The following is a 13,204-nucleotide window of genomic DNA, read 5'->3' as shown; positions in this document are numbered from 1 at the left end:
TTAGAGGAGCTGGGAGAGTATATCGGGTGTGGTACTGTCTGTCGGGAAAGAGCCCGCTCATCACTCTTGGAGGTAGAATCAATTCTGGGGCTTCTATGGCACAACTTTCCAATCTTTCCTGATTTGGGGGGGCATACCTAATTGTGGGTATCCTGCTTGTGGCAGCAGGGGCCTGCTTGAGGACTGAGGATGATGTGCCACCATTATTGAGTGAGAATATTTGGGCCCATCTCCTTGCGTGGGCACCGGTGCGGAGTTGACCTGAAATTCTCCGGGAATGATAGTGTGGAACCACTGTCCTAGGATATGCTGGATGAGGTAAATCGCCAAAGGGATTCATTTACCGAAAGAACTGATGCACTGCCTCATTTCTGGGGTACTAATGGGACGAGTCCCAGTGTTTTCAGTGCAAAGAATCTCGAAAGCCCGTTGTTGGGTAGGGACCGTCACTGTACGTTGCTGATTTGTACGTCCCAAGCGCTTAGTACAGTACTCTGCACACAGGAAGCGCTCAATAAATACGATTAAATGATTGAATGAAAATATCTTCTAAGTGCAACTGGATGAGGCATTCCACCTGTTAATACTTTCAAATTAGAGCAGACCATAGACCATATATAAAGTTTGCCAAGAGAAATCTCTCTAGCTCAGTCTATTAAGGACATTAAGAATGTAAATAAATACAGCTGGCTTTCATTGATCTGTGTGTATATCTCTGTGTGTGTGTGTGTGTATGTCTGCGTTTTCGTGTCCGTCCTTCCCTGCTGCATTCAGTGCTCTCCTTACCAGAAGGAGAAGGAAGCAGCATGGCTCAGTGGAAAGAGCCCAGGCTTTGGAGTCAGAGGTCATGGGTTCCAATCCCAGCTCCGCCAATTGTCAGCTGTGTGACTTTGGGCAAGTCACTTCACTTCTCTGTGCCTCAGTTACCTCATCTGTAAAATGGGGATTAAGACTGTGAGCCCCCCGTGGGACAACCTGATCACTTTGTTACCTCCCCAGTGCTTACAGCAGTGCTCTGCACATAGTAAGCGCTTAATAAATGCCATCATCATCATTATTATTATTACCAGGCACTTAGGGAGCTGCAAGGAATAGAGATGGACCCTGCTCTTGGGATAATGAGCAAAAACCAAAATCTGCCTTCTAGACTGTGAGCTCACTGTGGGCAGGGAATGTGTCCATTGTTATATTGTACTCTCCCAAGCACTTAGTACCGTGCTTTGCACATGGTGAGCCCTCAATACGATTGAATTGAATTGAATTGCCCATAAGGAGGGTGGCCTATGGATAGAGCATGGGCCTTGGAATCAGAGAACCTGGGTTCTAATCCTAGCTCCTCCACATTCCTGCTGTGTGACCTTGAGCAAGTCACTTCATTTCACTGTGGCTCAGTTTCCTCATCCATAAAATGGGGATTCAAGACAAGTTTACCCACTACTTAGACCCTGATCCCCATGTGGGACAGGGATCATATCTGACCTGATTATCTGGTATCTGCTCCCAGTGCTTGGCACAATGCTCGGCACCCAGTAAGCGCTTAACAAATACCACAACTACTATAAAGAAAAATGACAACTACGAAAGTACACATTGCCAGGTTGAAAGGGAGGTGGGAAGCAACATGACCAGGTGGATAGAGCTCGGGCCTGGGAATCAGATGTCCTGGGTTCTAATCCCGATTCTGTCAATTGCTTGATGTGTGACCTAGGGAAAGTCCCTTGCTTCTCTGGACCTCAGTTTCCTCAACTGTAAAATGGGGATTATATACCTGTTCCCCCTCCTACTTAGAGGGTGAGCCCCAGGAGGGACAGGGGCTGTGTCTGACCTAATTAACTTGTATCTACCCCAGAGCTTAAAACAGCATCTGACACAGAGTCAGAGCTTAACATTCATTCATTCAGTCATATTTATTGAGCGCTTACTGTGTGCAGAGCACTGTACTAAGTGATTGGGAAGTACAAGTTGACAACATATAGAGGTGGTCCCTACCCAACAACAAATACCATAAAAAAGGGGGAAGGTTAAAGATGAGGAGTCACGAGGGCTGACTAGCCCCAGGTCCTTTTCCAGTCGTTTGTAGTCTTAGGGGACTTGAAATCTACCGGAACTGACTCAGCCTTGGGACTCTCTGGTCATCCAGAGAAAGGTTAGGCACACCCCATTTTTTCAGCCCAGAATGGGCTCCTCACACGCAACCGAACAATTATTTACCCTGCTTTCAAAGTCTTGTTGAAGGTACCTCTCCTTCAAAAGGCCTTCCCTGATTAAGTCGCCTCTTTCCTCTTCTCCCACTCCATTCTGTCTCACCATGACTTGCTCTCTTTGTTCTTCCCCCTTCTCAGCCCCACAGCACATGTCTCCTCCACTCTAGACTGTAAACTTGTCTACAAATGCAGGGAATGTGTCCGGTTATTGTTCTACTCGACTCTCCCAAGTGTTTACTACAGTTCTCTGCACATAGTAAGTGCTCAATAAATATGATTGAAAGAACGATTGAATGAACTGAACCACTGTGATATGCTAAGGGTAGTCTTGAAGGGGGAGTACAAGATGACATCTAGTCTCCAGGGTTGACTGTTGGGAATGCTAGTTTTGGGGGAGGATGTTGGAATGTCTCAGCATCAAAAGAGGGTTAGAGGCAGCACAGATCACTGAATTCCACAGATCAACCAAAAAAATTTCTGGCTCTGCCGGGCCAGTGGTCTCCCTCAAACCTTCTAGCACAGTTGCTAAGGAGAAGGAAATAGATTCGTTCGGTTTCCTAGTGAACAGTGAAATAGCCAGAAAACAGAGAGGAGAAATGAGGATGTGAAAACTGGATCCGAAGATGTGGGAAAATAATGTGTCAGCTAGGTATTTGAAAGCTCAGAGATCATTAGGTGTTTTCCATGTCTTAATGCCTGGATATCATCTTTACAGATGTAAAGAGGGAGGGTTTTATTTCTTACACTGCATGGCTTCTTTGTGATGTTTGTTCTCACTCTACCATTGGCAAAACCGACTCTCAGAACAACCGAGAGTGTTTTTGGAAACCGAAATCGACAATTCAAAGATGAGGGTGTACAATCAGGGCAGGTGAGCTCGCAAGTAACCCGGCTCTTGTTTCTCTGCGACTCACATAACAACCTGGAGAAGGCTAGGGGAGGGAAGGTGAAGAAGGCAAAGCTCCCTCCGGAGAAGTTCTTTCCATTTTCTGAGAGGCATCGACAGGCTATTACATTGGAGTTTCCCACACAAGATATGAAAGTTGAGGTGGAGTGGCACATGAAAATGAGGAACAGGGGAACAACATTCAGTGAATTCAGGAAGAATTATCATTCACACGACATACATGAATGGCATATTATATAGAAGAGAACCCCTCCCAGTGGGTAGACCAAAAGCTTGGCAATAAAATACTTTTGCAACTGAGTGGGGAATTTTTGTTTTTGCTCTTTTTTATTTGAAACAAGCAAATAATTGAACGGAAATATTTCCATTGCATAAGTGCCTTCATTTTCCATCACTCTCCAGAAAGTCAGACATCAACATTTCCTCTCTTGTATCCTCCCGACTTTTACCCACATAGGTTAAGCATGTGCCCGCCGTATACCCACACACACACACGCACGCGCACACATACACGAACAAGGGAGAAACAAGTGCTAATGATCTAAAAATATCTCAGGCAATCACAAACTGTCACCACATGAAGCTTCTTCAAAGTGAATTTTTTTTTTCCCGATCTTTGAGAAAGGAGGGGGCAGAGTGGGAATATGGGGAGGTCAGAGATGAGTTGTTGTTGTTTTTCTTCCCACGCGACGGTAGTTTGCAACCTCCGTGTGGGGGGCCAGGCCCAAGGGGTCGTGGTGGATTATGCCAAACCATGCCATGCTTGGTTCATAGCTCCAATCTCCAATCTCAGGGTTTCATGGCCCAGGCCGAATTGAGAAATGAAGCACCACTGGGTATGGAACCCTCGAGACCGAGCGAGGGACAACTGAGCTTCTTACTGTAAGCCCTTCCTGCCGGCAGGTTCAGCGTTCTGGGAATGGAGCCGGCCCCTCCCTCTCCGTGACCAAAGGAAGTTACCGCGTCACTGCCCCGACGCGAAGAGGAGAAAAGGTGCTGCACTCAGTAAGACAGAACTGAGTCACCGAAAGATAGGCCCAGATTTCCAGGAGGGACTTGTTTAAGAAACCAAAGGTTGCATGGCCAGACTACCGCCCAGGGAGTCTGGAATCATCCTTCGTTGGATTTTGTTCGGGGACCCCGTCCATCCCAAAGACCGGATGCTTCCACCCACCCATCCGTCCGTCCCGCTCCAGGTTGGAGGCATACAAGATGCCCCTCGTCACTCTTGCCTCATTGGCTCGTGGAGGTCTAGGTGATTGAATATCCGGGTGAGACGGCTTCCTCCTCTACAGCTCAGTTGGCAACCCACCCGCCAGTGGTGGAAATGGAAACCGACGGAAGCTACCAGGAATCCGGCTCCTAAGGGATTTCTGGGCAACCTTTGGATGGGGCTGGCTCACATCTGGGCTTGGCTTCCAAATCCAGGACCCGGAAGTCCTTGGGAAACTGGATTTCACAAAGGCTGACCATCTCCAGCCACGTTGAATAACAGAAAGGAAATGAAACAACCAAAAAAATTAAAGAACCTAGATATCAACTGGGCTCCTAGACATATGTCTATGGACTAAATTAAAGCTGTTTTGAGTGAAAACGTAATGCATCAATCATTTTTTTTTTGAAATATGCAAACCAGTTAATTTCCTTCTCTTCAGAGAGCGAATCATCAAGGCCACGGTGTCTGAACACAAGTGCATTCCTTTCTCGTCTTTCTACTGCCGTATCGGAGACCGCCGGCCCGCTTCATTTATTCTGGAAAACAAAACCGCCATTATACACTCGTTCCCCATGAACAATTCACCTAGAAAGTTCATGGATTTGTGTTTCATCCCCTTTAAGGAGCAGCCTGAGAAATCTTTTTGAAAGGGAATCTAAAAATTAGGAAAAATGATTTGTCCCAAAGGTCAGAGGCACTTAACTGGTGCCTTTGGCCCCTTTCTTTCTGGTCCGATGCAAAGACGATGCTCACAGACCCAAGATCAGCCCAACGTGAGAGCTTCCTGTTGCTAGATTTGGACGAGGTGAAGCCGAGAGATGGTGTTCTTCACGGCCAGACATATGGATTCTAGACAAAGAGTCCATTACCCGCGATTTAAATCTGCTTCAGCCATCCGATGTCAGTGGAAGACATGTGCAGTCAAGGGCTGGTCTAGAAAAAGTGCGATTTACTCTTCCATAAGGACCTAACTCTGGGCTCATTAGATGGCAATTATCCATCAGTGAAAATCAAATCCATGACATCTAATGAAAAACCAGCATTAAGCGGCTAACAGAAAACTACAACCAAAATCAGGGAAACCAAACTAAATCGCCAAGGGGATTGCCAATGAATCCATTCCAAACACTTCTCAAAACCCACCGCCCGAGACCCTCAGCTTCCAGTTGTTCTCTCGACCCTCTGGCTCATTGGGCAGCATGCCTTGAGGTGCAAAAGAACCCTGGAGCTCCCGAGGGATTCCCGGGGATCTTCCCGCAGAATTCCGGCAGTCCGGGAAAGAAAGCTAGACCCCCACCACAGGATTGTAGATGAAGGGAAAATAGGAAACATGCATGGAAAAAGGAGAAGCAGAATGAAGGCAGTGGGGCTAACCACCCCAGAACTTCAGGAATCGGGTGCCTCATGGACTTTGCTGATTCCACACATTTGCGAATGAGAGAAGGGAGGGGAAAAACAAAATACAACCAGAAGAACAAAGGAAAACAACCACCACCCTTGTACCTTTGTAATAATAAAGACTGTGCTATAAGCCTCAGAGAGCAAGGAAATGACAAAAAGGCAGAGCCTCTTTTGGGGACACAATCATTATGGATGGGCTCCATCATTATCTTTGGTAAGAGTCTTCAAAACATCATGGAACTCATCTTAAAGAAAATATGTCCTCTAATAGATAGAGACGCAGTGTGGCTAGTGGATAGAGCATTGGCCTTGGAGTTAAAAGGACCTGGATTCTAATACCGGCTCCTCCACGCGTCTGCTGCGTGACCCTGGGCAAGTCACTTAACTTCTCTGTGCCTCAGTTACCTTATTTGTGGAGATAAGAGTGTGAGTCCCATGTGGGACCGGGCTATGGCCAACCTGATTAACTTGTATCTACCCCAGTGCATAGAACAGTGCTCGACACACAGTAAGCACTTAACAAATACCATAATTATAATTAGTAGTAGTAGTAGTAGTAGTAGTAGTGGTAGTAGTATGTCTGATGCTTAGTCTTAAAGATGAACTGAATGGAAGGGCCTAAAGTCTCCTTTATTTAATATTGCCTTTTCCTGCCCTCAAAAACGGTTATGTCACAGACTTTGAAAAAGTAGAGGAAAAGCCCTAGGAAGCCGTGTTGTCACAGGGTAAACAGAAACTCCTACCCAACATCAACTCTCACACTCTTTCAAGGCAGGAACGGAATATCATTGTAAATGTCAGAAAACGTAAATTTTTCTGTCAGAAAATTCCCTGGTCTTGATTCACTAAGGAGTCCATGATCAAATGCCTGTGGCAATGTTCGTTTAAGGCAACAAAATTTGGTGTTTTTCTTTGATTATGAGCAGCATAAAAGGTATCCCTACCAAAATGTAGGATTTTGAGCATGGCCAAGAACCCCTTAAAAATGGAAAAATGAATAAAAGTATCTGTTAGCTGAGCTTTATTTTGGGGATTTTTTTTTCCTCTCAAAAGGTTCTGAACCAAGAGGCTGCATGGCCTAGTGGATAGAGCATAGGCCTGGTAATCAGAAGGACCCAGGTTCTAGTCCTGGCTCTGCCTCTTGTCTGCTGTGTGACCTTGGGCAAGTCACTTCACTTCTCTGTGCCTCAGTTACCTCCTCTGTAAAATGGGGATTACAAAGGTGAGCTCCATGTGGCACTGGGACTGCCTCCAACCCGATTACTTTGAATCTACCCCAGCACTTAGAAGGGTGCTTGGCATATGGTAAGCGCTTAACGAATACCATAAAAAAAAGTTCCTGCTTGAAAGAGTAGAGACAACATGTCTCTGCATAATCAGGGGATTTTCAAGGCTATGACCCACAGACACGAAGGGACACTGTCAAGATACTCCCTGTTGGCCTTGAGAAAAGATAAATACCATTTTTATGTAGTCATCACAAAACAGTCAATCTACAAGATTTAAAAAAAAAAAACGCTTTCGTTCCTCCCAGACTCAGCGGAATCTGACTTTTGCCTCCAACTGGGTGGACCCAAATTATCTTGAGGTTTTGAAAACTGGGTTGAGGAAGATTTGGGTTCAATACACCAGGCCAGAATTTTACACCTCTGTGACTTGACAGTGTCTCTCTAAGTCTAGCCTTCACTAGAATGAGGGCGAAGAGCTCAGTGATCTTTACACTCCCCAGTTTTAACTAGCATTTAGTTACAGTGCAATTTAATACTCACCATCATTCATCATTCCTTTTGACTCTTTAAATGCTAAGAATTAGTAATAAGCCAGGCAAGCAGTTAGTCATTTCTGCAATTACTCATCAATGGCACATAAATAAATAAATGAAAAGCAGCAATACCATGCAGCTATTGAAACTTCTATGGCAACCACTGACTAGTTTCTGGGGCTCTTTCTTAAATGCAAGAAACCCTCCCCCAACCAAGGATAGCTGGTATTTGGCTTCTGTATATATCCAACAGCTAGGTTCCCCTTAAAGAGGTGAACTGAGGTGGAAATATGACTCCACGGTTTATGTATCGGAGAAGATACTAGGGGGTTTGGCTTTACTCTGAGCTGAAAGCCTCAACTTCTGCCCCTGAAGTTCATAGGTCAGGTGGATTTCAGAACCAAGATATCAATAGATGGGGACCCAGTTCCCAAGGAAATGCGACTCAGACTCTAAGCTGTCAAATGGTCTATAAGAGGCCTGGGAATCCGTATTTTTCCTAGAGCCGGGAGCATCCCGAACGTAACACCCTGAGATCTCTTTCGCCCAACAGAGGGGAAAGTTGACATTGGTCAAACTTGCTGGGTTCTTCACAAAGCCTGGCAGGAATCCTCTACATACCCCCTCTGCCCCATCCCAGGACAGGGACTGGTAATGTATGAAGCAGATGATATAAATTCAGAATGATCACCTACCATTAAGGGGCTCCTCTACAGCTTTCTGAAAAATATTTAAAATAGGTTTGACATAAAAATAAAATAAAATAAAAATCCTTTGTGTCTACTTCAGGTCCTTTCATAATTAAGCTTACTTAAGTTAAAATGATTTTGTTAAAATTAGAGTAAGAAGCCAAGTCTAAATTCTGAAAATAAGCCAAGGCAAGACAAGTTAAGGATTTTAGTTGGAGCCTGTAATTTACTTCAGTCTTCTCATTTCTTTTTCCGGTTACGAATTTTAGTTCGCTATGAGTAGTAAAGCCACAATCTTCCCAAAACTTGTTAATGGTATAAGTAAAATACCCATCAGCAGGAGTCAAACACACAGATAATTTTAGGGATCAGGAGGGGGGCCCTGACAAAGACCCTCAAAATGTAAGGAGGGACATGAAAGAAAGCCTGTCAGCTGCAAAATATACAAAGAAGGAAAATATTTAAGTCCCTGGCATGGTGGCTTGAAGATACGGTTCTGCCACCTCGGAAACAAACTGCCGTCAAAATGAAATGATAACAGCCTTGCAGACGTGTACATTTGAGCCTATCGGTTTCCATAATATACCTTTAGCCTCCCGACGCTAACGCTAACCTCAACTTCCCGCATCCCAGAGGAAGTAGAAAATAGGCAACGAATGATCAGATCTATATAAACAAAGCCCACTATGTTCCTATCCACAACTCATTTCCAAAGCCTCTTGGCTCTAGCCCCATTTTTGAGTTTTGATTCCAAGTCTCCTAATTTGCTTCTTCTCCCAGAACCGAAGAATCAAGAGCATTTGTTAAGCCCCTGAGTGCGTAGCACTGTACAAACCACTTGGGAGAGTACAAGAGAGTTAAAAGACACCATCCCTGCTCGAAGGGAACTTAGACTCTAGCAGGGGAGATGGACAGTAAATAAATTCTAGGTAAGTAGACGAGTAAGTGCTTAAATAATAGAGCAAGTGAATTTTGCTTTGTTTAGTTTTGTTATTATGGCATTTGCTTAGTGCTTACTAAGTATCAAGCACTGTTCTAAGCCCTGGGGTAGACACAGGTTATTCAGTCCCTGTCCCAAATGGGGCTCACAGTCTAAATAGGAGGGAAAGCCGGAACTGAATCCCCATTTTGCAGTTGATGAAACTGAGGCACAGGAAGCGAAGTGATTGGTCTAAAGTCACAGAACAGGTAAGTAGAGGAACCAGGGTGAAAACCCAGGTCCTCTAAATCCCAGGCCCGGGCTCTTTCCACTAGGCCAGGCTGCTTCACGCTGCAAGTCGAAATTTATGTTAGTGCTACGAGGTGAACAAAGACGTGGTGTAATGGTGCTGAGGATATAAACTAGTCAGGGAAAGCCTCCTAGAGGAGGCGGGATTTCAGAGGATCTTTGGAGATGGGGAGAGCTGTGGTCTGGGATATTGGTGGGCATTTCAAACAAGAGGAAGGGCATGAGGAGGAGATCAGAGACCCAAGAGATGCGCAGTTGAATAGGTTAGTTCGAGCAGATGAAGAGTGCAAGCTCAAAAGCAGCATGGCCTATCGGTTAGAGCACGGGCCCTGGCCTGGGTTCTACTCCCGGCTCCTCTGCCTGCCTGCTGTGAGAACTTGGGTAAGTCATTTCACTTCTCTGGGCCTCAGTAACCTTCTCTGTAAAATGGGGATGAAGACTATTAGCCCCATATGGGACAGGGACTGTGCCCCACCTGATTACCTTGTATCTACCCCAACATTTAGAACAGTGCCTGGCACATAGTAAGCGCTTAAAAAGTACCACTGAAAAAATTGTATAAAAAAAAGCTGAGGATGTAGGGATAGAGAAGAGTGGACGAGCAAGAGGGAAACAGAAGTTGGAATGCCTTAAAGTCAAGGGACTGGAACTTTTTATGATGTGGAGAGGAATCTCGTGTTTCTCTTTCTTTTCCCACCTCACCACTCTAGCCTAGAACTCTCTCCCCCTCCACATATAATAAGAATGATAATAATTCTAGTATTTGTTAAGCTTTATGTGCCACACGCTGTATTAAGCGCTGGAGTGGATACAAGCCAAAAGGGTTGGACACAGTCCCTGTCCCATGTGGGGCTCACAGTCTCAATCCCCATTTTACAGATGAGGTAACTGAGGCACAGAGAAGTGAAGTGACTTGTCCAAGGTCACACAACAGACAAGTGGCACAGCCAGAATTAGAATATATGACAGACCACCACTCTACCATCTTCAAGGCTTTAATTAGGATCACAGCTCCTCCAAGAGACCTTCCCTGAGTAGGCCCTCTTTCCCCCAGCTCCCTTTCCCCCTTCCCTTTCCCTTTTTTTTTTGATGGTATTTGCTAAGTGCTTACTATGTGCCAGGTACTGTTCTAAGCTCTGTGTCTTCCATGCACTTTTATCTATGGCCTTGGGACATTTGAAATTTGCTCCACAGCACTTACATGCATATCTATCAATATTTATTTATATTAATGTCTTTCTCCCCCTCTAGGCAGTAAGCTCACTGTGGGCAGGGAAGATGTCTCCCAACTCTGTTTCTCAAACTCTCTCAAGTGCTTAGTACAATGCTCTGTATACAGGAAGCGCTCAATAAATACCACTTATTGACTGATTCAATTGGGCCGTGTTTAGATCTCATTTTGACAAGTCATCTTCAGGATTCAGATTTTGAGACGTTTCTGCCACTTCATTCTTTCCGCTCAGTTCCTTGTCCTTGCTATGCAAACCACCGATCTCCGTTCAAGGCTGTTCCTAATCCACGACAACCAAGGGGAAAGTCAGGCCTGCATCGGGTTGCCTTCAGCTCCCTAACGAACATGGTAAAAATGGTGAGGCAGTAATACTGCAAAACAGCTGGGTTCCCTATTACCCATCTCATGAGACATCAAACAGACACTCAATTAATTTCCTAAATTTAAACTTACCCTAGGAGGCTGGGGAGGCTTCTGGTTTGATGCTGAAATAATTAAACAGAGGGAAAAAAAAAAGAAGCGGAGAATATGAATCGCTCTGACAAGCTTAATTAAGGCGCAGGATGCTGGATGGTATTAAAATCTGGCAGAACTGGGGGAACCGATGAATTCCTGATGAAAGACTACAATCTCGAAGTCCTCTCCAAAATATGCTGGACCCGTGAAGCCAGCAAGGATGATTGGACACTTGTTCACATATACAGATGACGTGACCTATGAATAGGTCAAATTCCCATTCCTGATAAGCCAGGAGAATCTCAAATTTTAGAAGATTCATATCTAGAAGATATACACACATACACATGCACACACATGTACATATATATAGCTACAGCATCTTCTAAAATTTGAGATTTTATATATTATATAAACATACATACACATAGAGAAGCACCGGCCTTGGAGCCAGAAGAACCTGGGTATTAATCCTGGCTCCACCACATGTCTGCTGGGTGACCTTGGGCAAGTCATTTCACTTCTCTGGGCCTCAGTTATCTCATCTATGAAATGGTGATTAAGACTTCCCATGTCATAGGGACTGTGTTCAACCTGATTAACTTGTATCTACCCCAGAGCTTAGAACAGTGCTTGGAACACCGTAAGCATTTAACAAGCACCATTATTATTCTTAACATTATTATTGTTACACACATACATGTACATATATATATATATATATATATACATATATATATATATATATATATGTACAGCATCTTCTAAAATTTGAGACATGTGCTCAGCCTACATTAAAATAGAAAGAGGGAGATTGTGCTGCATTACGGGCAATCCCTGATGAGATTTGTGTGCATTCAATCCAAGGCCCCATGGAAAGGTGAAAAGGAAGCAGTGGAGAAGGAGGGAAGTTGGCTATTTCCAGGAAGCAAAGGGGTTGAGTTGTTGACCTCTTGCAACAGGAAACAAAGGTCTGCCCAGGATGGTGGCAAACCCTGAGAGGGCTCTTGGGGTTGAGAAGGGGCAAGGGGGTGCAGTGCTCCTTGCCGCGGTGCTCATTGAGGGGATGGGCAGGGCTAGCGAGAGGGCAGAAATACAGCAGGTGAAAGCGCTTGGGACACTAAAAGTATTATATCCATTTGAGGCATTATAAGGGAAGAATGGAGTCACCCCTGGTCTCACCTGGGTGACCCCAGAAGTGATGTCTGGAAGAAGGGGACCGTTTCTAGCCTGTGTAGACGATCCACACCCAGAGAAGCAGACTCCTGCTCTAGCATTATTAGCATTCAATTAGAGTCAAGCCATAAAATGAGATTTGTTAAACCCCTTCCTCAACTATGTCAGATGGCTCTACGCTGCTCTCCTATATTTATTCTTGATTGTGAGCAAAAGATGGTATATACACATATATGTCAAGCAAAAACTCCTCACTCTCGGCTTCAAGGCCCTCCATCACTTCACCCCCTTCTACCTCACTTCCCTTCACTCCTTCTCCAGCTCAGCCCGCACCCTCCGCTTCTCCCTGGGCCTCATTCTCGCCTGTCCCGCCGTCGACCCCCGGCCCACATCCTTCCCCTGGCCTGGAATGCCCTCCCTCCACAAATCCACCAAGCTAGCTCTCTTCCTCCCTTCAAAGCCCTACTGAGAGCTCACCTCCTCCAGGAGGCCTTCCCAGACTGAGCCCCCACCTTCCTCTCCTCCTCCCCATCTTCCCCGCCCTACCTCCTTCCCCTCCCTACAGCACTTGTATATATTTGTACAAATTTATTACTCTATTTATTTTACTTGTACATATTTACTATTTTATTTATTTTGTTAATGATGTGCATATAGCCTTAATTCTGTTTGTTCTGACGATTTTGACACCTGTCTACATGTTTTGTTGTGTTGTCTGTTTCCCCTTTCTAGACTGTGAGCCCATCATTGGGTAGGGACTGTCTCTATATGTTGCCGACTTGTACTTCCCAAGCGCTTAGTACAGTGCTCTGCACACAGTAAATGCTCAATAAATACGACTGAATGAATGAATGAATGAATGAATGAATATACACACATATAAACCACCTAAATTAGTTGACTTTTGAATTGATCGTTGACTTTAAGCCATCCT

At 44.9% G+C, this 13,204-nt stretch overlaps 1 protein-coding gene across 3 annotated transcripts in view; it reads right to left on the bottom strand.

Moving 5' to 3' along the window:
• Positions 1 to 3,417: 3,417 nt before the first annotated feature.
• CD47 (CD47 molecule) overlaps positions 3,418 to 13,204 on the bottom strand; it is a 46,305-nt gene continuing 36,518 nt past the window's right edge. Inside the window, exons 8-11 of one of the 3 annotated variants that reach the window (XM_038766307.1) lie at positions 11,092 to 11,123; positions 8,186 to 8,210; positions 7,498 to 7,530; positions 3,418 to 4,863 (exon numbers count right to left, since the gene is read on the bottom strand). In XM_038766307.1, the coding sequence (XP_038622235.1) occupies positions 4,859 to 4,863; positions 7,498 to 7,530; positions 8,186 to 8,210; positions 11,092 to 11,123 (95 nt within the window). In that variant the 3' untranslated portion in view covers positions 3,418 to 4,858. The remainder of the gene's footprint in view (positions 4,864 to 7,497; positions 7,531 to 8,185; positions 8,211 to 11,091; positions 11,124 to 13,204) is intronic. The other 2 variants (XM_038766308.1, XM_038766309.1) reach the window with 2 other exon arrangements.

The sequence above is a fragment of the Tachyglossus aculeatus genome, chromosome 24 (assembly GCF_015852505.1).
Source record: "Tachyglossus aculeatus isolate mTacAcu1 chromosome 24, mTacAcu1.pri, whole genome shotgun sequence".
Classification (NCBI taxonomy): Eukaryota; Metazoa; Chordata; class Mammalia; order Monotremata; family Tachyglossidae; genus Tachyglossus; species Tachyglossus aculeatus.
Note: the sequence above shows the minus strand (reverse complement) of the source record. Positions and strands in the feature narration are given on the sequence as shown.